The sequence below is a fragment of the Neoarius graeffei genome, chromosome 18, assembly GCF_027579695.1.
Source record: "Neoarius graeffei isolate fNeoGra1 chromosome 18, fNeoGra1.pri, whole genome shotgun sequence".
In the NCBI taxonomy this organism is placed as follows: Eukaryota; Metazoa; Chordata; class Actinopteri; order Siluriformes; family Ariidae; genus Neoarius; species Neoarius graeffei.
Window position 1 is genome coordinate 44,807,103 of NC_083586.1, and position 26,233 is coordinate 44,833,335.

Consider the following 26,233-nt stretch of genomic DNA (forward strand, 5'->3'; position numbering starts at 1 on the left):
GAGGGATGGAGGGAGGAAAATTAAAACAAAAGAAAGAAATGAAATATATAACACAAATGTGATAAAATTAAGGATGTTTTTATTCAGTAAACATTTAAAAAAATGTTCTACAACACTCTAGCCTAGTGACTTACCAGTAACAAAATGGTCTGAACATATTCTGTACTGCTGTAGACTTGAAGTATTCAGATCCGCTCTGCATAAAGCAGCTAGATACTCTCTCTGTCTCCTGGCAGAAAGCTCCTTGGTTTGCTCCCCTTGTGTCTCAATCACAGCTGGTATTCTGAAGAAAGACTTCTTTTCACCTTTCCCATCAGCTTTGTTAGAACACCCTAACACAGCACAAAAGTTTACCATTGTAGGTTTTTGATGAACCAAGTGCCTCGTGGGTTCACATACCGCGCGCTGCCGTTATTTCCCCCTAATCACGAGTTTGTTGGTCTTCCAATATGGCGCAGGGTTTGTTTACTTCCGGTTTCGGGTGACGTCAGTGCAAGGGGTCTATAGCCGACTCGGCTATCAGCTTACGTACGACTCGATTTCGTGGAATAATTGTTAAATATACATCATCATAATACACTTCCATGTGTTTTTCATGTGCAGGATGTGGGCTACCAACACGGGAAGCTGTTGTTCACTGGCTGGGCACGTGGTGACATCATAGAGAACATGCTGAAAGATCACCGCTCGGCTGATTACACCGACAGCAAGAAGACCGACGTGAGTTTCTCGAGCGACACTCCATCAATTATTAATAATGCAAAATCAGTCAGGTTTCGGAGGAAGAACTAATTCTGGACCAGCGCTCTGTAACATTTGATCCATACGGGTCTAAGTCTGTGATGCCATTTGCTCCCAGCTCGGTTATTTACCAGTTCTCTCACCCAGTCGGACAACAGGTTCTTCCCCTGAGACATGTGAAGCCGCTACACTGCTGCTTACGCTGCATCACAGTGCAGTTGTGGAGGAAAGCCCTAACTGTGCTCTTCACTTAATGAGTTTTTTTTTGTTTTGTTTTGTAGAGCTACACATGTCCCGGTGCAGACTTCACCGATCTGGCTGAGATCGTGTCCAGGATTGAGCCGGTGCAGAGCTACGTGGCTGCTGATGGTAAATTAATATTAAATTCATCTTACCATTTCCAGTGTGTGCAAAAGCGATCGATTCACCCGATTTACTTGGTTATAAGATAAAGTGCTGTTATTTAACAGTTATTCCACGAAATCGAGTCGTACATCAGCTGATAGCTGACGAGGCACGTAGCCATGCATGACAAGATTGAGTGGAATAACTGTTTTATTCTATCCACATTCACTGGATTTTGACAGTATTTTTTTGGGGGGGCAAATTTGATTAATAAAAGCTTTATACAAAACGTCCGACAAAATCATTTCCGCTTAGAATGTAAACAAACCAGCGAAATGACAGTAGCAATTTGTGAAAAATGCTATAATAATTAGGGCTGGGTTCAAAAGATCGATCCACGATCCGATATCGATTCACGTTCAAAAAATACAAGATCGATTCAAAAATGTGTGGATCGATCTCTTCCAGGTGGCTATAGGCACTATTTTCTCGACCGCGCAAGGACCGCTATAAAAAGCGGGTGCCGGCAAACGAAACCGAAACTTAAGAACGCGAGATGGCTGAAGCTGCACAGCTAAAATCACCACCTGGCCTGAAAGCTGATGTATGGCGTTACTTTGGATTCAAACGTTACGAGGACAGAGACGAAGTCGACAGAACAAAAGCAGTGTGCAAACTGTGCCACATAGAGGTAAAATATAGTGGCAATACAACCAATCTCCGCAACCACTTATCCAGGCGCCACGCCGACACAGTTTCAGCTAAACCTGCGGCGAATCAAACTGCACTGGAGAAGGCATTTGGTGTTAAATTACATGCACAAACACATATGGGGCTGTTCCTGTCTATGGAGCACTTGCATGTGACGTCACAGCCGATCCAGATTGTGACAGACGCCATCTTGTAGGTCAAACGCCATATTCCGCCTTCTACTTCTACTTCTGGTTCTACTTCTGCTTTTACTTCTACCTTTTCTTCTGGAAAACCCTACTATATACAATTCTACTACAACGGCTGCGGCTACAAGCTCTCCCTACCTGTGCACATTTATGTTTTTTGTGTGTATTTTTGCATGTTGTTCGTCTGTACCGGACTTCAATATCCACTACAACCGTATGGACTTACTGGACATTGGTTTCCAGCAGAAAATGACGGTTTGTAGCGATTTCCATCGCATGCACAACATTCCGGACGAGATAGCGAGACCAGCGGGGTCTCCGTGGATTGTTATCGGAAGCAAAGCGAAGGAGGCGGCGTCGGGAGAGGAAGCAAAACCGAGGCTGCAGAGCCGGCCTGTTGACTAAGCTCAGAAAACAGCCACTCAAACCTCCACTGCCAAGCCTCTATCTCTCCAACGCCAGATCCATGTAAACAAGACGGACGATTTGGAATTACAGCTGGAATTACCTCATTCTATTCTATAATCGGCTGGTCAATGCTATACTCAATACTTAAGTGACTTACCAAAAAAAAAAAAACTTAAGTGACTTACCCATCCAATGAGGATTCTTGTTTACAAGATGCCACATCTGAGTCGCTGACAAATCCTGAATTTCTGTAAAGATAACTGTCCAGAGATTTATAAGCACACAGTGCTTCACCACTGAACAGCGAGGGAAAGTTAATGAGGTAATTATACACGTCTGGGTATTCCGCTGGCAGTTCAAAATCCGGTCGTGAAAACTCCGTCCGGTAAGCCATAAGGGTCACTAATCTGTAGATCGTTTATTTTAGACATATATCTAGTTATCTGTTCATTAGAAAAATGAGCCGTGTAGTCCGTCGGTTGAAATTGATCCATTCTGTACACGAGTGCAGCAGTATTCAGCGGTGTTTTTGACCGACAAGATGGCGGTTGTGTACTTTCCGGTCACGTGACTGCAAGATCTCTATAGGGACAGTTTTTACTTTAAAGTGACAATCCAGCAGTATCTAAGTAGATCGATATCGGATCGTAACCTTATGAATCGGAATCGAATCGATCCAGGAAATCTGGATCGATTCCCAGCCCTAATAATAATTCTTGAAAAATAAAATAAGATACGTTCATACCATCAAATACTTTCCTTCCATATTTTGTTGCTTTTTTTTGGGGGGGGGGTTGTTTTTGAGTAGAGTTTTTATTTTGTCCTCGGCTGGTTCGGTAACGTGCCGCAATTTTCTTCTTCGTTAGGGTTTTTTTGGCAGTTGGCAAACCAACTTAAAGGTGCATTACCGCCACCGACTGGGCTGGAGCATGGAACAGGAGCACTATATTCTTTTAGCTATTAATGTTTCTTTTAAATACTTGATGTGCGCCGCCATTTTGTTTTTCTCTACTCACGGTATATGAGCTGATATCCCAGTAATAGACCGTCCGATTGCTCATATCCAGTGAACGTGGATGGAACAATACATGATATCCTGTATCTCATACGCTGTATTCTGGCCATGTAAAGGTTAAAGAGTAGAACTGATTGTAATCAGTTTAGCATTGATATTGATGATGGTCGTGTGTGTGTAGCGGAGGAGTCAGATGGACTGACAGAGTATGAGGAAGACGGGATGGACACGGTGAGAGAAGAGGAAGGTGAGGAAGAGGAGGATGAAGCTGACGACCCTGAAGACCACTCACCTGGAGAATGGGGGGCAAATGATATTTTTCATTCGGTGAGTTCGTACACAAAATATAAAAGGCTGTAATTTGATGAACTTGAATCCACAAAATCTCTTCTTAATGCAGTTAAAGAACATATCGGTCGTAGGTGTTTTTTTTTTAAAATTATTTAGCCATATAATTTGCGAATACTGTGTGTTTGCGTATGTAGGACGAAGAGAAATCGGTCCGTCAGCGGAGGAAGAACCCCAGCGAGTCCAACACGTGCTCCGAACTTTCCGACTGCTGACCAGAAGTGAAGTGACACGGCGTCTTGTCATCCTTTTCCAAGGATGGAAGCGTAGTGGCGTCCCTCCACATCCCCCTGAGGGAGAGGAGACAAGGAGGAAGACGGACAACCAAAGATATCTGCTCAAAAATACAGAGATGCCAGCTGAAGCAAAAAACGGTGGCTTGAGCTGCTCTGGGTATGTGGTGGCAAAACAAACAAAGGAAAGAAAAAAAAAAAGAACCATCACGGTGAGCATCATGGGAGTTGAGCATTCAAGGGCTCTAACTCTGTCCTACCATATATTTTTGTCTGCTTTTTGTTCTCTCCCATCAAGACGAGCTCTGATTAATGTCCAGTATAAACTATGGCGTCTGTTTGTCCTGGTGTGAGGAACTGGAAGTGTGTGGAACTCGGAGGGAAGAAACACTCAGAGTGCTGCTCGATCAGACAGGACAGAGGTTAGAACTGGAGGAGTGGAGTAGAGGAAGAGACAGGTATGGAGCGGACTAACATAGAAGGACAGCTTTAAAGATGCATTAGGCAAAATTAAGCGATATTTAATGGATTCATTGACGTTTTTAAGCCATAAGTCACATTAATACACGTATTAACTATTTTTCAGGTAAACATTCAACACTTGAATCAATTAACCAATGTTTACACCATGAACGATTAAAATGAAACAAAGGTTTTTAACATTTAATGATAAAACGGAGAATACAATTTAGCAACGTACTCAACTGTTGCTGATTTGTGTAATTATCGTTAGTTATGAATTGGAGAAGCTTTAGTGAGTGTAGTTGGATGACGTGAACAATGAAATCAACATCAATTGACTTTATTACTTATAGTTTATTAACGCTGAAGTTTGTTTGTTTGATGCTAACTCAGTGTTCCATAAGGCAAGCACTACACGTGAATATGGTCTTTTTTTTTTTTTTTTTTTACAGTAGATATCAGTTTTTGCCAGATTGTTGAGATTCTAACAAATAGTTTTTGTATTGGAACTTTTTCAAAAATTCACATTAATTTAGGCAAATAAGGCGTAGTGTAATGAAATATGCAATACAAGCATGTAAATCAAAATTTTACAGTGAAGATGCACTTCTATATATATTTTACACGCTTGCACGAAGATAAACTTCATATCTTCGTGCCACTGTGTAACATTCTTTATAGTATATGGACACATTCACCAAAAAAAAAAAAGCAAGTTAATCAAAAGAATTTTAATTCTGAACCGGTTCGCCATGCGTCGAGTCAGTGGGAAAACACTGGGAGTGACGTCATCGGAGTGAAATATCAGGAATTATTATAAATACAGGACAGTTTTTCGATGGAATAAAAACGTGTTCTATTCCCTTCGAGCAGGTTTCATTCATTTGGTTTGATAGCATGCAATATTGTTAGCATTATCGCTTATCCTACGTGTATGATGTCACTCTACCCAATGAAGAATGAGCGTTGATATGGTTGACGATATTCCATGGTTGCCAAGACAACATATCACACGTCGGAGCTGATGCGAATATCAAGTTTTCTGCTGCGTATACGAAGAATCATTTCTTTGTTCACCGGGAAAGACGCGTTGAACACCCAAAAGGCTACCAAAACTTCATGAGATATTCTTCATGCAAAGAGAAAAACATACCAACGGACATCGAAAAGCTGGAAAAGAGTGTGTGTGTATGTCTAATAATAATACTGGCTGGCTTTTTTTCCTGATATATCAGATATATTCCATTCAGCTAGCAGGATATTGAACTCGTCTTTGACTCATTCAGTATCATGCTATCTGAATGGAAAGACCATGAAAAAGAGCCAGCCAATATTATTTAAATATGTCACTCAGATCTGTGGTGTGTTTCATATGAAAAATGCAAGTTTTTCAACATGAGAAGATGAACTTCATATCTTCAAGCCAACACGTGATTTTCTTTTTATTATAGAGACACAAACAAAACAATTCATCAGTTTCCTCATGAGAGATAGATCATGATTGTGGTTCTCCATGTCCCGGATGTCACTCGTATGGAAAATACGAGTGGTGTATTTCCCAGTAAAACACTTGTGTCTATCTATATATACACTACCGTTCAAAAGTTTGGGGTCACTTTGAAATGTCCTTCTTTTTGAAAGAAAAGCACTGTTCTTTTCAATGAAGATCACTTTAAACTAATCAGAAATCCACTCTATACATTGCTAATGTGGTAAATGACTATTCTAGCTGCAAATGTCTGGTTTTTGGTGCAATATCTCCATAGGTGTATAGAGGCCCATTTCCAGCAACTCTCACTCCAGTGTTCTAATGGTACAATGTGTTTGCTCATTGCCTCAGAAGGCTAATGGATGATTAGAAAACCCTTGTACAATCATGTTAGCACAGCTGAAAACAGTTGAGCTCTTTAGAGAAGCTATAAAACTGACCTTCCTTTGAGCAGATTGAGTTTCTGGAGCATCACATTTGTGGGGTCGATTAAATGCTCAGAAAAATGTCTTGACTATATTTTCTATTCATTTTACAACTTATGGTGGTAAATAAAAGTGTGACTTTTCATGGAAAACACAAAATTGTCTGGGTGACCCCAAACTTTTGAACGGTACTGTATCTATAGATAGATAGATAGATAGATAGATAGATAGATAGATAGATATAAAATGTGTGTGTGTGTGGCTACACTTCAGAGAATGTGATTGCAAGTGGACAAAACAATGACTTTTTTTCTTGCTACAGTTTAAGAGGAGGCATGTTAGGATGCAATATGTCTATAAAATGTATTGTGAAAAATGTCCATTTTTTTTTTAACCTGTAGTGTTTTGCCTTAATAAGGGAACTTAAAAAAAGTGAGAAAAAGGGACAGGGAACTTTAAAAGTGAGAAACTGAGTGTGAAATGCCGGGAGTGGGACAGGTTACTTGTGCCCAGTGTGTGTAATGAGGAGTGAAATGGGTTGAAATTGAGCTGCTGTGTGTATCCAAGTACTTTTCTTGAATTATTGCACATTGTTATTCATGCAAGTGTCAGCACGTCCTACTGAGATTTCAGAAGTCCAGATTCATGTCTTTAGCAGTTCAGTTTTACCTGCTGAAACCACTGTTCTTATATTCAAGCTGCCAATTGTTATTTATTTGTTTTACTTAAACGTTTTACTCATTGAAACAAAATGGCTGTAGTGAAGTAATTCTACACTGATAGATTATACTTATATAGATCGCTTTTACATTTTGCACTGATTAAGAAACTGTAAATTTTTTTGCATTACTATATAAACTGATGTAATGGATGACAAAAAAGGAATAAATCCTAATTCATGCTAAATTGTCTAAATCCTTTCAACACAAACAACCTAAGCTTAATTTTTAAAAGGAGAATTTAAAAAATGAAAGTAATTTGTTTCAAAGTGTATTGGGGATGTGAATTCAAGCTTAGACAGCCTTTCGATTTCATAAAATCTGGTCATTGTGATTCATGTTTATTTCTGCAATATCTTTAAAAAAAAAACCCAGGCCATTCTGTGGCTGGGAAGTTATTTAATTTGAGCGGATTCCCGAGCAAATAATGTGCATGAAATTGTTCACTTCGCGCAGTCAAGCAGACAGAAGAAGTCCGTGTGCGCATGCGCAGATTTACCTCCTTCTTCTTCTTTTGGGTTTTCCGGCAGCTGGCACCCACAGTGTTGCATTACTGCCATCTACAGGTTTACCTTGAGCGTGCACTGACAGTTCCATCATTCTGTCGCTAAACGAACAGCTGATCACACCGAGGTGCTCGCTGAGCGCCGGTATTTATTAGTTTGGTCCTGCGTTTCCTTTCCTTCGCAACATAACGTCTTTTCTTCTCGCTTTCCGTTACTGTAGTCAGTCTTTCGCGTTTCATTCGCACACTCACGTCCTCCATTTTTCTCTCCTGTTTCAAATTTGTATCCCACAATGCCTTGCACGAACAGGGAAAGCCCACCACGTGATGTAGTATCTTGAATTCTTGGGTTTCACGTGACGTCACATCCGCCTCATTATTTATTCAAAGCTCAGTTGACAAAGCGTTTGTACGGACAAGGTGCATTGCTCGCATGAAAAATGTCTTACACTTGTGTTGTTTAAGGTTGTTCGAATCGATCAAACCTTGAAACTGAAAAGTTTCTTCAGGGTTCGCCGTGAACTAATAAAGGTGAACGAACACAGGATTTCACGAAAAGACGTCGAGAAAGGCGGCTTTTGAGCCTCTCACTGAAATCGAAGGGAGCCGAGTCAAAACCTGCTCGAGTTTGCAGTGATCACTTGGTGAAAGGTTTGTATATCCTTCTCAGCTATGGCCTTAATGTTTTCCAAGTACTTTTCTTGCTGTGTGTTATTTTACGGTACTTTTTTTTAGTCATGAAGCGCTAAAGTCCCCAGCTGTTTCTTTGTTTCCTCCTCACAAAGACCATGTGCATGAAGGTCGCGACAAAATTCTTCCCCAGCCACACAGTTACAATGCGCCGTGATCACTTCGTCTTGTTTAACTAAGATCCAGGTCTTTAAAGGGGTTTCTGATGATCTTTGTGAATGATTTAGCTGAGAGATAAGAGCCAACACAAGTCAGAATCAAGCAAACTGTTGTTTGTTTACACTTCAACTTGCAGCGCTTCGTTGTGAAGACGTGAACGAAAAGCTTTTTAAAAAAAACTAAACTTTAAACGGGCAAAAACAATACAGGATTCATCTGGCAGCAACTTGATACCGAGGTCCTTTACCCAGCCACATACAAAAAAAAAAAAAAAAAGCTGTAAGCCTCCATACATCTGTTTTGCGGTGTAGAAGGACGTCTGCAACACCAGATAGTTCGAGATGTCGGGGAACTCGACTGAAGGGTAGTTTTCGAGACTGCATGACAAATCCTTCTTTCCCAGACTGTAGGGGTCGATTCCATTGCACATAGCAATCTTCTGAATATATCTAAAGCCAGCAGTGGCTTCTAGATTACGAGCGTACTCTAAGTTATCGCTAGTTATTTGCACTATGGCAGCCGTTTTGGTTTGCTTGACCACCAGCTGTTTTACCAGAAGTGAAATCACTCAGAAGAGTTACATGACTGAAACCCAAGAATTGGGTCATGGTGAAGCAGGGGGAGTGGAGAATTTAGGGCCACATGACCCTAAATTATTATTATTTTTTAAATTAAATTGGAAGTCTGTGATTTGAATACAGTAGCTTTCGGTTCATTAAACCGAAATAATTAGGTGTCAGGGAAAATTCTTTTTATGACCTGCACTCAAAAGGCAGTCTACCTTTAAATCAGTGTACAGGTGATAGTTTAGTCCACGTAGCTCTTGCTTTCCTTAAAGAAATTCTCGTCATTAAATCGAGCTGAAAAACCCGTTGGTGCTGCTTAATGAGATGTCTATTAGTGATTGATAGTAAGATTACTTTACAGAAAGAGAACATGCCAGCTGAGCACTTTTAAATATTTACAGGGATGAGAATTTTCCGCCGATTGGCGGATTTCCGACTTTTTCAGACCAAAATGATCATTTTTGAGATCGATGTAAATCCGTTGAGAAATTTTTTTTTTGGGGGGGGGTTACGATTAACGATCTGTGGTCACCTTATAACGCAGACATCCCAAGTGTCCCGGAAGTTCCGGGAGTCTCCTGCATATTGATAGAAGCGAGCAAGAGCGTGCACGCGCGCAACATTAAGGTCTGCATCATGCATCTTAGAATGTGCGCGCGCGAGGGAGACTGTGTGCAGTGTTGCCAGATACTGCTGATGTTTTCCAGCCCAAAATATGTTCAAAACCCGCCAACATGCACTTAAAAGCACCCAATCTGGCAACACTGCCTGTGTGCCTGTTCATGTAGCGCATGCCAGACAAAGAGCATCTTGATTGGGTTACTCAGCAAAATAAGCCAATCAGCTTTCAGTGTGGGCGGGCTTTTATCCCTTTTCTCGAGGACCGGAGTTTGAGTCAGTGCAGCCTACAGGATCGGCATGGCAGAGAGAGCGCGCGCCCCAAAAATATATCAATTACACGTCATATATAAGTGTGTATCTTTTATAAATGGGGTTAGCTTATCTAATGTAGCATGTTGGGGAGAATCATATACATATTTCTGATGAAATTTTAGGTATGATAGCATGTATAACTCTCCTACTTATTGCTCATTTCATGGGGGGGAATTGCTGGGATGTGCCGCTCGGGAGCGTCTGCCCAAATTTTTTAGGCCGAGATGAACTTATAGTTTTTGATTTAAAAAAAAATTTCCAATATGTAATGCCCATTGTACATGCCTGTTCTTTAATTCAAAATCACCATCTCGATCTTCAGATCGACCATATGGTATATGCATTACATTACACAACATCCTGTCCAGATAAAACCTAGTTAGTCCACACAACAGTTGAAAGGGAAGTGATGTTTAATGTTGCCTGCTTAATCTGCAAGAGCTCCTGCTACCATGATGACATCAGAAGAAAGCTGAAGAGAATTATATGATAGAACTTTTTTCTGGTTTGCACTTCATTTTAAAGGATTGGAGTATTCAAAGATGAATCACAAAAATGCAGAAATATAATACTGTAGAGCTCGTTTATATTAAAAGGTGCATTGATTTTTTGAAATCATCAAATGTGAATTGATTAAAAACAAGTCTTGTACCATATTAATCATTTTCACCCGGGAGTCCACCAAGAAGGGGAATTTATTTCCAAATAAATTGCAAATTTTTGCTGATAAAATTAATGGTTTTGGGGTTAAAAAAAAAAAAATAGCCAAAAATAATTGGACCCCCGCCCCGGTTTTTTCAGACTTTTAAAATATTTTTCATTCTCATCCCTGTGTTTAGGAATTTGGTTTAACCATGAGTTTAAAAGAAAGACTGTAGAAAAATCAAGAACAACACAAACAATGGTGTAAGTTTTTTGGATTTATTTGTTTTAAGTTCTTAAATGTTTTTTTTTTCTCAAAAAAATCCTGAGGTATTCACAATATAATGGCATTGAATTCATTTGAAATAGTGATGAAATGAGACTAAAAGGGCTATAAATGGGGGGGAAAGAGGAGAGAAACACAAAAGCATGGGTAATGTGGTGTTTTTGTTTGATCCATAAAGAGGGCTGTGTGAAATTTCAGATTTCTATTTACTACAGCACGTGTGTTCAGTTAAACCCAAGTAAATCCCATCAGACACATGATTCTCGGACTTCTCTAAAGCAGAAGAATAAAGCGGCCTAATTACAGCTGATGGCACCAAAAAAAAAAAAAGGTGATGTGGGTGTAATCATACAGGTTTGCGATGATCACTGACGCGTCCTACTGAACACAGCAGACCGAGTCGGAGCTGGAAATTCAGATGGAAATTGTGATATTAAAATGATACATTCCATTAGTCTGAAAGCAACAGCAGCTCGGAACGGTGACATTTAACTCTATACAGCATGAAGGAACTGAATAATGACCAGAGAACAAGTACACACATGGTGTTTTAAAAAAAAAAAAAATTACAGGGTAAAAACCAGATGACGAACGAGTCGCTCGGCTTCAAAAGAAAGAGACACACCTTTGACGTGATGTTTCTGAAAGAACACCAGACGCCGTCTTCCGTCAGAACACCACGATGTCTGTTCAGTTTGGTGTGAGATTTAACCCCTGAAGATATTCACCTTACAACATGTCAAACGTTTTGGTTTTCTAAACGTGTAAAATACTAACCCGAGCCGTCCTGCACTCGCACGCAAAATATCACGCAGGAATGCGAATGTGACGACGATCTTAAACCTATGAACATATAAACGACAGCAAAGACGATGACGATAACAACGGCCTGAAATCAAGCGACGATTAAAGTAAAAAATTGCAAATAAGGTAAGAAGACAAAGCAAAAGTGTGTCTTTTTCTAAAAACACAATGAAAAAGGTACAGAATATATATTTATTTATATTTATATATTTATATAATATGTAAAAATCATAAATAAAGAGAGTTTTATACCCCTCCCTCCCTCCCTCCCTCCCTCCCTCCCATCCATCAATAAGTCAAATCAATGGCAGTTACATCAGAGATAACATGCAATTGATGCACTTTACAGCATTGGACAAACTGATCCCTGGTCTAAACCCCAAGCCCCACCCCCTTTCCCACCCCAGTACAATCCTTAAATATGTGTCAGCGCATTCACACACGTGAATCAAACAAAGAAAAGAAGAAACACTTCTCTTTCTACATTTAATTCTCTCCTCGAGCTGAAGGCAAAGAAGTCCATCACAAAAGCAACACAAGGTGGTCTCACCACAGACTGGTGCGCGCGCGTGTGTGTGTGTGTGTGTATATATATACAGGAGGTTCAGGGCTTGAGAAAGCTGAGTGACTGCATAGTAAATATTTGGTTTACTTACAGAATGGGGGGGGGGGGAATCAATAAAATTCCCATTGTGCAGCGCTGGAGGAGTACACGCCGTGCACACACACACACACACACACACACTAATGCTATCGAAGCAGCAGCACTGGCGTGATCTCTGCTTCTCGTTCCACTAAGAATGAGGTCATGTACTGCTCATCGGAAATGAAAAAAAAAAAAAAATGTGCACACGCTCACAGCACTGACGCAAAAGAAAAAAAAAATATGTATAAAACAATAAAATAAAATTACACAAATAAAAGTGTCAGCAAAAAGAAGAGAGGTACAGCTGGAAAATCGGAACATTAACACTCTGAACTTCAGCTTTCCATGGCTGTGTGTGTGTGTGTGTGTGTGTGTGTACACTAACAGTAGAATAAGAGGGAGCATGATACAGCTTTTTATTTCCAAATATACCGGGTTGAGTGCGTTTACATGCATAATATAATCTGATAATAAGAACCTTCCTTCTACCCGAGTCGGTCAGTCGGCAGGTTTCTTTTAGTAAATGTTGCTATAACTGTTTCGAGTGGCTGTATCGGGGCCCAAGCACCGGCTCTGATCCGATCCAATCCGATCCACTGTAGTCGTTTTTGCCGTGTACTGTTGAGCGGCACGAGACAAAACGTGAGGACGTCAGCTGATACCAGTTTCGTATCAGAGACACGAGTGTCACCTCGAAATGAGGATCTCAGGACATTAGGGAGCTTGTAAGCATTTAAACCATCTTCACAACCAAATAAACAATTTTCACTGCGAAACGTTAACTTCTTTTTCATAAGGTAAGCAATATTAAAAACACATCAGCTTATTTTTATTGTCTCATAATTAATAAGTTGCGTTACTGTTAAATGTGTATTTGGCAGATTTTAAATAGTGTTTAATGTCAGTACTGTAATGTTTACGGTTTTTGTACAACGTTGAACATTCAAGACCACAAAGAAACTTTAAACCTAACAGCCTCAATGAAGCTGGAGCTCATACCGGCCACTGTTCGAAATCCGATCAATCCTGTGGGAGGAGTAGCGGTTTTTGTGAAATTGCACATGGCGCCACCTGGTGAACGATTCTTGTTGGAATACGTCTTTAGAGTCTTCTGGGTGAGTTTCAGTGGAAACGTCCCAGCAGTTTACGAAGTGACGAGTCACCCAAAAATTTTCAAACGCCCATAAAATCGTAAATATGACAGGTGGCGCCACCATCTTGACAACTTTTATGCACACCCACCTGGGGAACATAGTATGTGAGTTTGATCGAAATCCTGTAGGAGGAGTAGCGATTTTTGTAAATTGTGGACGGACGACGACCCAACAACCCATACTTATGGTATGTTCAGACCAAACGTGCTGAGAGCATCAAAGCAATTGGAAGTCATTCGTTTCCGGTAAGCCAGCATCTCTCGGCAGCATAACCGTTGGCGACACGTCTTGAGCAGTGGGACGTCAGAGCAAAAGTTAAAGTCCAGGCAACTTCGTCGTCACGAGTCATGACCTGTTTCAGCGGAATTTAGAAGAAGTGCTCCGCTCCACTCTAGAGAACACAGTCGCGTATAAAATTTGGTTCCTTTCAAACCCGTTCCCAAGTCCAACGGAGGAGAAATGAATAATCGCAGTGGACAGTCTCACCATTATCTACGATGTGTTCCTGTTTGCAGCACTATTAATAGTCAACTTTTTCACTCTACAATGCTTGTTTTTAAGCAGGAATGCAATTCATTGGCTTCAAACGCCACCAATTACAGTAATTAGCCACTAAACGTCAACCAAGAGTTACTTTAAATGTGGGCTACACACAAAGTAATATTAATGCTAATTAAAGACCAAGGCTAGTAAGCGCGTCCTATACACTGCATGTTGAAATCTGACTCGGCAAAAATCACACCATAAAAATGGCTTTTGATTTGTTTGTTGTTAGTTTATTTTCTTACTAAACATAGAATCAATTGTTCATTATGTTCCTTCACATTTAAAAGATTTCACGAGGTAACAGACCTCCTCGGACTCAAGGTCACGTGATCCGAAAAGGGTAAACACAAATCCAAAACGCCGGTCACTAAAACTCTACTAGCGCAGCCCAGGCTTGTAGTACTCGAGTCTGACTCGTGCCCTCATTTTAAGGACTTGTGACTCGGATTTTTTTTGTAACATGCCATAATAATTTGGCATAAGATATTTATATCTACATTAATTTTGTGCAAGAGAATGCACATTCACCTGTTCATATGCCATGTTCAGGAGCAAACTAACGTTAATGGCGCTAAAATGCCTGGAGAGAAGCCCCAGGATTGTCCGCTTTGCTTGGGGAGAAAAATAAATAAATAAATAAAAATGCACTGCTACATGTTCCATATGTAGAAGAACTATCGAGGAGACGACGGGGACAACCTCGAACTTCAGTCGTCGTTTGGCAAGACTCCACCCAGAGAAGGAAGTGACACGCTGTGTTCATTGCTCTGTTGATAGCGGGGCTTGCTCACTGATGAACTAGCTAGTGCTAACCCTCTCTCGTTATTTGCCCTGCTGATAGTGGGCGGGGCTTACTGAGCGACGAACAAGCTTTTTATCTGTAGCCTGTTAACTAAAATGGGGCAGTCAAGCAGTAACGTTAGTCCAACACAGTAGCAGAGACGCTTTCACATAAAGCCAGCAACAGCCACCGTCAAACGGTGCGGATGGAGTCTTGTTCTCAGACTCGAGGTTTAGTGACTCGATTACAACACTGGTGCGGCCAGTGATATAATTTGGACACAAAACACTTGATTACTATCGCAAATCATCTTTCAAAGTGCGGTAAACGCAGCCTTCAAATGCTATAGCGCATACAACTACCAAACAACGCGAATTCGCTTGCAAATTTCATCATTTCTTACCTCTTCAAGTCTTTTATCGCTTGGAAAAGAATGATAGTAGACTACTGATCGTAGTTCATGAATACAGATAGATAATCCATATGAACCCGTGAGGCGTGTCGGTGTTTGATTACCCGTTTCAAACCACAGCACTCCAATGGACCCGAGGAGGTCGACTGGTCAGTTGGGAGAAAAATAACCGCTTGACACTTCTGTTCATTTAAAGCTAAAGCAGCCGCAAAGCAAAGTTTGCAAGATGAAATATTCTGAACAAACATGTAGCCGCATATTTCATCTATGTCGCCGAGCGTCCATGAATGTCAACAGCGCCATTGGCAGGGCAGTGAATTTTGACACTCGCCATGTTTGGTCTGAACGTACCATTGACGGAGAGCTTCGGAAACTGAGATTTTGTAGAAATTCTTGTTAAAAAAAAAAAAAAAAAAAGGTGCGACTTGAGCTCAAAACAAAACACTACAGATAAGAGTTCAGCTTACTGGTTATTGGTCTTTCGTGCGCGACGTCAAGACTCCCGTAAATCTGAAGGGTTACGAATTTACACGCTTCACACCACAGGATGATCGGAGAAGATAATTAAGAAAGCTTCTAAAATCGAGCTAAATTATCCTCTAGCGTGGCTCAAAGTTATCAAGCTGTCGCTTTACGTTCCCCCCCATCTATATCAGTCACAATTATATAATATACATACGTGCTAAATAACCTGATTATTGGGATGAAATCTAGATGTCAAAGTAGCAAGTTTCTTGAAACATATACAAATGTGATCTAAAAAGGTAGTACGCTATTTACACGACCAGGTGAATGCGTGAATTTAGACGTTCACTTGAATAATGCAGCGAGCGTCGAGATCGGGTAATAATCGGATTATTAGTATGCATGTAAACACACTCTAACCCTGGTTGTGCTAGTTAAGTGTGTGGAAATGTAAACGTGGCTTGGGTTGTTCCACAGATCTCTCTTTATCTGCATGTGAAGTTGAGCAAGCAGTGTCAGGATCGCCGTGATGACTCGGCATTCGTACGCTTTTGGGATGTTTCGTTTTTTTTTTATAAAAACGGAGGACACGTTTAGTTGGGTGACGTCTGACAAGATCTACAGACAGAAAGAGCAAGTGACTGACTGACAAACTGACACAACGTGATCATGTGGGGCAAGTCTGGAGATGTTTAAAGCATCTATACAGATCAAGTCCATCTTAAAAAGGTATTGCAAGGTCAATTTTTCAACTAGAAACCATCCTTTCTGTTGAAGTCCATTTACCCACACTACTATTTAAAAAATAAAAATAATAACCCAAACACGAGGAGAAATTTCAAAATGCTACATCCACCACAAGACGGGACAAGACTAAAGCTAACACAAATCACACCCACCGACATGATTACAGCTAACCGCTAAAATAGAGCTCTTATATTAATGTACTCGCACCTTTAATACTTGTTCTACCAGTAATTAGTTCGCTATGAAATTCAAACACTGCTTTTGTATCATCGTGAAGTATCTAGAACTTTCTAAAACTGGAGGTTTTTAAAAAAAAAAAGCCTCCTTGCTATCTTAATATCTTTCTTCACGTTCAGTCTTGCATGTATTTGGTTAAATGTGCAGACATTGCAACGTTTCACGTTTTTTTTTTTTTTTGGTTCTAGGAAACATTTAAGAAAAAAAAAAAAAAAACACACAAATAGCAGAAAAAAAAACCCTATTATTGCCCTTTGGGGAACAACCACCCCAAAAAAAAAAACCCACCCACGACAGCAGCCTCTAAAGCAAAAGCAGTAGCAGCAGTAACAATAAATAAATATAATCATAATTTAAAAAAAATTCAACAAGAATGAATAAGACGATAAAAATAACACACTAATTGTCCCTAGCAATAAAAAAATAAACAAGAACAGAAGAACCAGGTATACTGGTTTGATACCATGGAAAGCTTTTCTGCAATGTCCAGCAGTCAGTGAAGATCAAACGCTCACCTTAACACTGTCAGGAAGATACACACTCCAAAAACTTTAGTGCTCTCGTTACACTTTCCGTTCCCTTCTCTCCTCCGTCCGTTCCTACATTCCCAACTTCTTTCACACGCCGTATTCTACTCGTCCTGATCCTTCGGTCGACGTACCATGTCCCGTTTCTTCCTCCCCCACTTTCTTTCTTCGCTCTCGCGTTCCGTTTTCCTTTCGCTCGTGCACTGATTTGGCTTTAACGAGAAGAGCAGTGCCTTCTCAGCTACGGCTTTGGTTCTGGGAAATGTGGCAATTCTGTAAGCTGTGGTCGACTGGTGACACGGGATTGTAGGAGGAAAAAGAAAAAAAAAATCTAAAACGCTTTGGTTCGCTGAACTTCAAACGTGAAAAGACCATCAATGGAAGGAGATAAAATGATGGAAAGAAAGAAGACTAATAAAAGGATCGATTTCGATGGAGGTGGACGGGCGACAAAACCAAAAAAACGTTCCACTGACTGAATGGAATCGATGTTCAGTCCCCATCTTTCCATTCAGGCTCGTCTTCATCTCCTTTTTATACCTTCTTTGTAGAAATATACACACAAGAGCTTGGTTGATGCGCCAGTCCGAAGTGGCTCCTGAAACCATCAGAAAAGCACTTTGGAGGAGAAGTTCATGTCAAAATGGCTGGATTTAAACGCGATACCCAGATGAGTATCGACGAATTTGATGATTCGCTTTCTTCTTTATTGTATTTATTTGTAAATGTCTTCAGTGGCGTGCACAGACATTTTGGGGGGCAAGTGCTCTGGGGGGAAAAAAGGGCACTTTTTTGCGCATGTGGAACACCTTATTATAAAAGTCTGAGATTTAGCCCTCCTCTTACATTCGGGTCGCCACTGACCCGTTTTAGTTTTTAAAGGTGTAAAACAACCAGTTAATGTTAATTTATTACATCAAGGCTTTTTGACTTTGCCAGGAACAAAATAGAAAAAGAAATGTTTGCTTTCCTAAATCTGAAAATGGTCTAGCAAAAAATATAATACTTATGTGCAGTTGTTTCTGTATGCGACGGGCTACTTCACGACAAAATAATTACAGCTTGGGCTTAGAGGGCAAACAATACATTTTCACTCGATTCATGTGTTACCTGGCTGGTGGGGCAGGGGAAGAGCTGACTGACTGCCCGATGTGTTGTCTGCGCTACGACAAGGCCGTGGCTTCCAGGACGCTATGCTGCTGCAACCTCACATTGAATGCACTGCACGCTTGTTCACGTGACAGAGCAAGAGAGACAGAGGTCCGGTGTGTGTGCGGAAGGGGCACACATCGGGACATTATTTTCACACACGCTTTTAATGCCGCGGCTTTTCTAAAAGATCATGTCGACATTGGCCTCAGTAAACTGTAAAAAAAAAATTCAAAAAGGGCACTTTTTTGGACAGAGGGCAGAGGGCCAGGTGCTTGAGCACCACCTCGTGTCTATCTGTGCACGCCACTGAATGTCTTCCTGGTCAACACAATAAAAGCTTTTTCTTATAAAGTTGTTGGGGTTTTTTTTTTGTGTGTGTGTGGCTTCATTAGCAACATTCTGTACTGTATCCAGTCCAACACTGTCTTGACGATGCGACCTTATCTGTGACTCTTGTTGCATCAAAAGATATGGCGGCGTGCAAATAGCTGAGAAACTGATATTCTGGAAAACCAGGAACGTTCCGGCGCTTCTAATGAAGGATAAACCAGGCGTTAGGTTGTGGGGTCTTTTTTTTTTTTATCACCAGCAAACAATTCCCCTCTCAGTCTTTCTCCTGCTTGCATACCAAGAACTCTCGAGGTGTGTATAAATAGAAGTATATTCTAGATTAAATGCTTTAAGCTAAACTAATTTTTTTTTATTTTGTTTTTACAGCAAAGTTGAAAGTCGATCACTATTTCTAAACAAGTCCTACTTCTCGAAAAATGTGTTATTTGATAGACAATCATTTCAGAATGCTACCGTTTCCATCTATTTTCCTTGAGTTATTTAATATGTACGGACACGCGAGCTGTCCAGGAAAATGAGGACTTGCCATATATTAAAATTTAGATCTAATAAGACTACTCACAAACAACACATAACGCGCGCGCACACACACACCTTGGCTCAGTGTTGTTCGACTACTCTGTTCAGTCCCTGAGTAAGGGGCTAATGGAGGATGTGGAGCTAATGACCGTGGTGAAAGACACAGTATCAGTATAAACACAAAAAACTGTACACACGCTATGTAGGGTGGCTACACACACCGCGCAGCCATATGGCTTACACTGATTTGAAGTCAATACGTGATGTAAGAAGTCATGATATTCACAGCTGTCGCTTTACACTGTACAGTGCTCTATAGCTTATAACGGTAGTGAACGTGTATGACACTATACATGTGAACGTGCACGACGAGCAACTCCTAAGGCTAATATCCGTCCTGATAGAGTGGTGGATGAAGAAGAAGAAAAAAAAAGAAAAATATATAAATAGGTTTCAATTTACAACACACTTGCCCATGTCTGTCTGTCAGTCATCTTTACTCTGTCTCAAACCAGCCATCAATTGCTCCATCCCTTCCCCTTTTCACACACAACCCTCCACACTCTCTCTTCATCCGTCCCTCTGTCTCTCCATCCGTCCGTCTCTGCGTGTGCGGCTACCTGCTGAACAGTGAGTGGAGCTGGTGTTGGCTGTAGCACTGGCTGCTGCGTGGAGACTCGGTGCGCTCCATCACTGTCTGAAACCAACCTGCCACCTCCACCTCCAGCACCTCGTAGCGCCGGATGAAACTGTGTTCCTGTCACATGAAGGGAAGAGAACTTATCGGGAAACGTAGAATGCATATTTTTACACGTTTACACACAATATATATATACACATATATACACACACACACACTGAGTGCAGAATTATTAGGTGACCACAACATCCTTTTAATGCATGTTGTCCCACTCCAAGCTGTTTAGGCTTGAAAGCCTACTACCAATTAAGTGTATCAGGTGCTGTGCATCTGTGTAATGAGAGGGGGTGTGGTCTAATGACATCAACACCCTATATCAGGTGTGCATAATTATTAGGCAACCTCTTTTCCTCTGGCAAAATGGGTCAGAAGAGAGATCTGACAGACTTTGAAAAGTATAAAATTGTGAGATGTCTTACAGACGGATGCAGCACTCTTGAAATTGCGAAGATGTTGAAACGTGATCACCGAACAATCAAGCGTTTCATCGCAAATAGTCAACAGGGTCGAAAGAAGCGTGTGGGGAAAAAAAAAGGCGCAAAATAACTGCACATGATCTGCGGAAAATCAAGCGTGAAGCTAACAAGCAGCCATTAGCATCCAGTTCTGCCATATTCCAGAGTTGCAACATTCCTGGAGTGTCAAAGAGTACAAGGTGTGCAATACTGAGGGACATGGCCAAGGTAAGGAAGGCTGAAAAACGACCACCACTGAGTAAGGCACACAAGATAAAACGTCAAGACTGGGCCAAGAAATATCTTAAGACTGATTTTTCTAAGGTGCTGTAGTCTAATGAGATGAGAGTGACTCTTGATGGGCCAGATGAATGGGCCTGTGGCTGGATCAGTAATGGGCACAGAGCTCCACTCCGACGCCAGCAAGGTGGAGGTGGAGTACTGCTATGGGCTGGTATCATCAAAGACGAGCTTGTTGGACCTTTTCGAGTTGAGGATGGACTCAAACTCAACTCCCAGACCTACTGCCAGTTCCTGGAAGAAACCTTCTTCAAGCAGTGGTATAGGAAAAAGTCAGCATCTTTCAAGAAGAACATGATTTTCATGCAGGATAACGCTCCATCTCATGCGTCCAAATACTCCACTGCGTGGCTAGCCAGTAAAGGTCTGAAAGGTGAAAAAAATAATGACATGGCCCCCTTGTTCACCTGACCTAAACCCCATAGAGAACCTGTGGTCCATTATAAAACGTGAGGTCTACAAAGAGGGAAAACAGTACACCTCTCTGAACAGCGTCTGGGAGGCCGTGGTTGCTGCTGCACACAATGTTGGTCGTGAACAGATAAAGAAATTGACAGAATCTATGGATGGAAGGCTTTTGAGTGTCCTCATGAAGAAGGGTGGCTATATTGGCCACTGATTTGTTTTTGTTTTGTGTTTGTATGTCAGATATGTTTATTTGCAAATCTGGAGTTGTCATATCAGTGTACCTGGTGAAAATAAATAAGTGAAATGGCTACATATTTGGTTTTTATTAAGTTGCCTAATAATTCTGCACAGTGAAAGTTACCTGAACACATACATATTCTCCTAAAATGGCCAAAACGCCCCACTCTAACTTCCATATATTTATGAGTCTTTTTGGTTGATTGAGAACATAGTTATTGTTCAATAATAAAACTAATCCTCAAAAATACAACTTGCCTAATAATTCTGCACTCAGTGTATATGGTCCGTCTCAGAAACTGCGCTCTCATTTGACATTATGGTCAAAAAATACATTTTCTAATTTTACTATTTTTTTTGCATTTACCTCACACTCAATGTTTCTTTTGTCATGTTTAATAAGAATAAAGATAGCATCTTGCTTTATCTGGCCTCCACTGTGGAAATCTTTTTTGATTACAATTCAAATGCTTTTGTAAAATTGATTTGCATATAAAATAACTCCATCATGAAGAATTAAAGCCCCTCCTTCACAGATGAGTGAAAATATTGAATAAATTTCCTCTTTTTGATTGCTTGGGTTAAAAATGCCAAGTTATGATGACTGAATTGATTATTCACTTAAATATGAATAATATGATGCGTTTCGGGTATTTGATACGGCGAAATAGGACACAACGGAAAAATCAAGAACACACCGGAAAGATGAGAATAATGGCGGCGGTAAAAGAACAGCGACTGTACCGGCTGAAGGTCGCGCGGGTCTCTGCTGCGGCGCGCGAGCAACGGGACATCACTACCGCACCGGACGGCGCGCGAGGCGGGGGCGGGGCAAAATGACTGGCCGTAGATTCTATCCAAAGTTCGATCTAAATTGACCATGGTTGCAAAATATTGGCCAAAAATACGCAAACACTACGAAATATGAAAGTAAGATGAAAAAAAAACATTCTATCACCTTATACTGCAAGACTAAAACAAAATAAAACTCTCAAAACTCCCCTTTTCAGTGATAACGCCCGAACAGATCACCCGCGTAACAGAAAGACCGCAAATGGAAGCACGATCAACTTCTAACTGTTGGAGTGGAAAATTCCATTCTACACATGCAAATTGTTAATGTGTGTCCTTCCCTGCACACAAATAACACGCTACTGTAAAAAATACACCACAACTCATTTTATAGCTCAGAAATTCATACAGGACCAGCTACCATCGTAACATATTCTGTAAGAAACATATTCTATACCTAACTTTCAGCTTTCGTTTTAAAAAACAAAATCGCAGATTTATAACTAAATGTTTATATGGCGTAGTGATTTTAAGTTCCTACTTTTGGTGAGGTAGTGACCTTGACCCTGAGGCTTTCCGTTTAGATCAAAACACACGATCGTATTGGTTTTGGGTCTGCGGAAAATGGAGTTACAACGGTGATCAAATATTTTGCATGATGTTTATTACGGTTATGATTATTCTGTGAGCGCACCGATCCTTAGGTGGATAAAGTTACAACTTAAAATACAATTAGTGATAACTGTAGACTTTTCAGTGGACTACAACCTTTTTAAGGGAATGCGATGTAGTCAACCGTTTATCATGTCCCAGATCAAGCCGCCATTTTTCCACAAATTTGCAGAATTTTTGCCAAATTCTGAATATTCACATCGAAGATTTAGTTTTATCTGTATTATTTCTTTCATCATTTTATTTCAAATTAAAACCAACATCACCATTCAAAACCGTATAGTTTATTAACTGAGTATATTTAGTGGGGGACCCCCACAGTACCCAGTTTCTGAGACAGACCCATATATATACGCACACATACACCATGCCTTGCAAAAGTATTCATCCCCCTTGATGTTTGTCGCATTATAAGCTGGAATTAAAATGGATTTTTGGAGGGTTAGCACCATTTGATTTACACAACATGCCTACCACATTAAAGGTGCACATTGTTTTATTGTGACACAAACAATATAGACTGGTACCAAAATCCAGAATTGTGACACCCAAAGGCATTTTTGAGACAAAGTCGGCAAACAGTCTTATTTTGTCAATGTGGGTGTGCCGAACGACATATGACCTCTGATAACCTCAAGGTCATTAAACTTGGCCCATAGGCCTATGCATTTAACGGCATTTTTAAACTGACTTTACTCCCCCAAAAAGAATATGAACAGACAAAAAACAAATAGAAAGGAACAAATGCAACATTAAATGCCAGTCCATGTACATGTGACTTACTTTTCACAATGAGAATGCCTAGGCGATCACCTTACATAACATTGCATTACATTTAGCGGTTATTGTTTATACAAAGCTACTGAAAAAAGGACAGATTCAGCAGCATACAAAATGTGGGGGCATACAGGGTATACAGGTTAATCAGGGTTAGTATATATGAGAGTTTTTTTCTTTGTTGTTTGTTTTGTTTTAAACGGGGTAAAGCCTTTACAAAAAACAAACAACAAAGAAAAAAACTCATATATACCGTATTTTCTGGACTATAGAGCGCACCTGTATATAAGCCGCATCCGCTCTATTTAAAAAAAAAAAAGATATACAAGCCGCACCGGGCTATAAGCCACAGATATCTATGTTGAAAAATTAGATATTTACTGCATGTACAGAACGATTTTGTACTGTAAATGTACATGTATGTACCTGAACAGATTCTTTCCGAACAGTGCCTTTTAACACGGCAGCAACTTTGCTGATTAAAACGGAACAGAACCAAGAGAAAATAACCGGTATTTATTTACCTTCATTTCTCCTGTGTTTGAAACCACAAGTCACTTTAATCATCTTCGCTGAAACCCATGAAGTCGTCTTGCATCATACGAACTTCTTCGTTCGTGTGGTTTCCATGATGAAGGGGCGAGGATTTGAAAATAATTACCAGTTAGTAATTTGTCGTGCGTGTTCTATCTGCTAAAGATCTGCTAATTCTTCTTTGCATTGATTTTTTGTCTATCTTATTTTTGATTCTACTTCCGGTTAGAGCGCCCCTAGCGGTGGAAGAAAAATCCACAGAATAGCCGCACCTTTGTATAAGCCGCATGGTTCAAAACCTAGGAAAAAAGTAGCGGCTTATAGTCCAGAAAATACGGTACTAACCCTGATTAACCTGTATACCCTGTATGCCCCCACATTTTGTATGCTGCTGAATCTGTCCTTTTTTCAGTAGCTTTGTATAAACAATAACCGCTAAATGTAATGCAATGTTATGTAAGGTGATCGCCTAGGCATTCTCATTGTGAAAAGTAAGTCACATGTACATGGACTGGCATTTAATGTTGTATTTGTTCTTTTCTATTTGTTTTTTGTCTGTTCATATTCTTTTTGGGGGAGTAAAGTCAGTTTAAAAATGCCGTTAAATGCATAGGCCTATAGGCCAAGTTTAATGACCTTGAGGTTATCAGAGGTCATATGTCGTTTTACAAATGAAAAATGAATTCAGCACACAAACATTTAACAAACAAGGCCATTTGCTAACTTCGTTAATCATTTTAGTACATTTCATTCCTTAGAAAGCTGAGAAACTGGGTTCAGCTGAGACGTTTACAGGCCCAAAGTTCAATGACCTCTAGAGGTCAACAGAGGTCAGATAGAGCTCGGCATATTGCAGATTTGAATTCGGCACACCCACATTGACAAAATAAGACTGTTTGCCGACTTTGTCTCAAAAATGCCTTTAACTCCTTAAATAAGCACTTTTTTGAATTTTGGTACCAGTCTAAGAATTAAGATGAAAAAAAAAAAAAACAGAAATCTGGAGTGTGCATAAGTATTCACCCCTTCATATGAAACCCCTAAGCTGTTCAGTTGTTCCCCCTGAATTGGAGGTTTAAAGCCTAATATCAGCAACAAGACAGAACTGTGGAGAACTGAATAAAAACACTGACCCTAAAGATAGAAGTATGATATTGCTTCCTCTGTTTTTTTTTTTTTTTGCATAGAAAGCAATACAAAGTTTACTTTCCAGGCGTGATGCGATACAGTGCCGTGATCAACATCTGCTCCATCTGTGGAATTATAACTGACAATATCTGAACGGTGATATTTAACTGAATACTACTCACTGTTATTATACGAGTGTGGGGTATACCATGGTATAAGTAGGTTATTAGTGAGACACTTACAAGCAGCTTGTGGTATTTTGGCCTTTTTCTGTGATCCTTTGTGAGGCTGCAAGGACAAAGAGCAAAATAATTTAGTACACGAATGAACCTGAGTGACCTGGACTTCAACGTGCACTGCATATTTGATCATTCGGGACAGCGTGTGCATGAGCGTATGCATATATACCAGTCTTTAACAAAGGACTGGAAGTCGAGGGAGAAGCCCATGCTGAGAGGCAGAAGAGGAGGGTCCTCCTGTAGCACTTTGGTCAGCACCTCAAAGTCTGTCTTGCAGTTCTTATACGGGAATTGCCCTGTGGCCAGCTCCACCTACAGGGCATGAGGAACACATGGGCAATAAGACATCACTTATAATGATCACCGACAGTATTACATGCTGTAATACAGATAAACCAAGCAACTGTTGCTGCTTCTGGAAACTTCAGAAGAACCACCTTACTGAAAAGAACCAAACAAGTTCAAACTAAGGATTCAGCAAAAACTGGATCAAACTTGATCTCTGTAGCTGCAATGCTAATGTTCAACTTCTCTCTCTCCCTATGTGCCAGCAGCCAGTCAAAGCATGTCAAGCCTCAGAGTTAGTGAAGTATGGTCAAAAAAGGAGAAGACAGTGTCAGCATACAATTACTTAAAGTGCATATTCTGGACCAAATTCGTTGTTTTTTTTTTTTATATGAAAGTATGTCCCTTTACACACTCATCCAGAAGGGTAATTTTGCACAAGGCCATCTGTCTACAGCAGAAAAAAATAAAATAAAACGCGTCTGGAAAAATCCCAAGGG

The 26,233-nt window shown here is 40.4% G+C and overlaps 2 protein-coding genes across 6 annotated transcripts in view; one reads left to right on the forward strand and one right to left on the reverse strand.

The window, feature by feature from the left end:
- Positions 1 to 6,097, forward strand: part of pnpla6 (patatin-like phospholipase domain containing 6) — a 122,407-nt gene extending 116,310 nt beyond the window's left edge. For all 4 annotated transcript variants that reach the window (XM_060898880.1, XM_060898878.1, XM_060898877.1 and 1 more), the window contains 4 exons: positions 604 to 720; positions 1,023 to 1,110; positions 3,590 to 3,735; positions 3,894 to 6,097. In XM_060898880.1, the coding sequence (XP_060754863.1) occupies positions 604 to 720; positions 1,023 to 1,110; positions 3,590 to 3,735; positions 3,894 to 3,971 (429 nt within the window). In that variant the 3' untranslated portion in view covers positions 3,972 to 6,097. The remainder of the gene's footprint in view (positions 1 to 603; positions 721 to 1,022; positions 1,111 to 3,589; positions 3,736 to 3,893) is intronic.
- A 5,975-nt stretch (positions 6,098 to 12,072) lies between these two features.
- The window catches only part of map2k7 (mitogen-activated protein kinase kinase 7), a 53,462-nt gene continuing 39,301 nt past the window's right edge, over positions 12,073 to 26,233 (reverse strand). For both annotated transcript variants that reach the window (XM_060898882.1, XM_060898881.1), the window contains 3 exons: positions 25,618 to 25,760; positions 25,452 to 25,497; positions 12,073 to 19,963 (listed from right to left, as the gene is read on the reverse strand). In XM_060898882.1, coding sequence (XP_060754865.1) covers positions 19,823 to 19,963; positions 25,452 to 25,497; positions 25,618 to 25,760 — 330 coding nt within the window. In that variant the 3' untranslated portion in view covers positions 12,073 to 19,822. The remainder of the gene's footprint in view (positions 19,964 to 25,451; positions 25,498 to 25,617; positions 25,761 to 26,233) is intronic.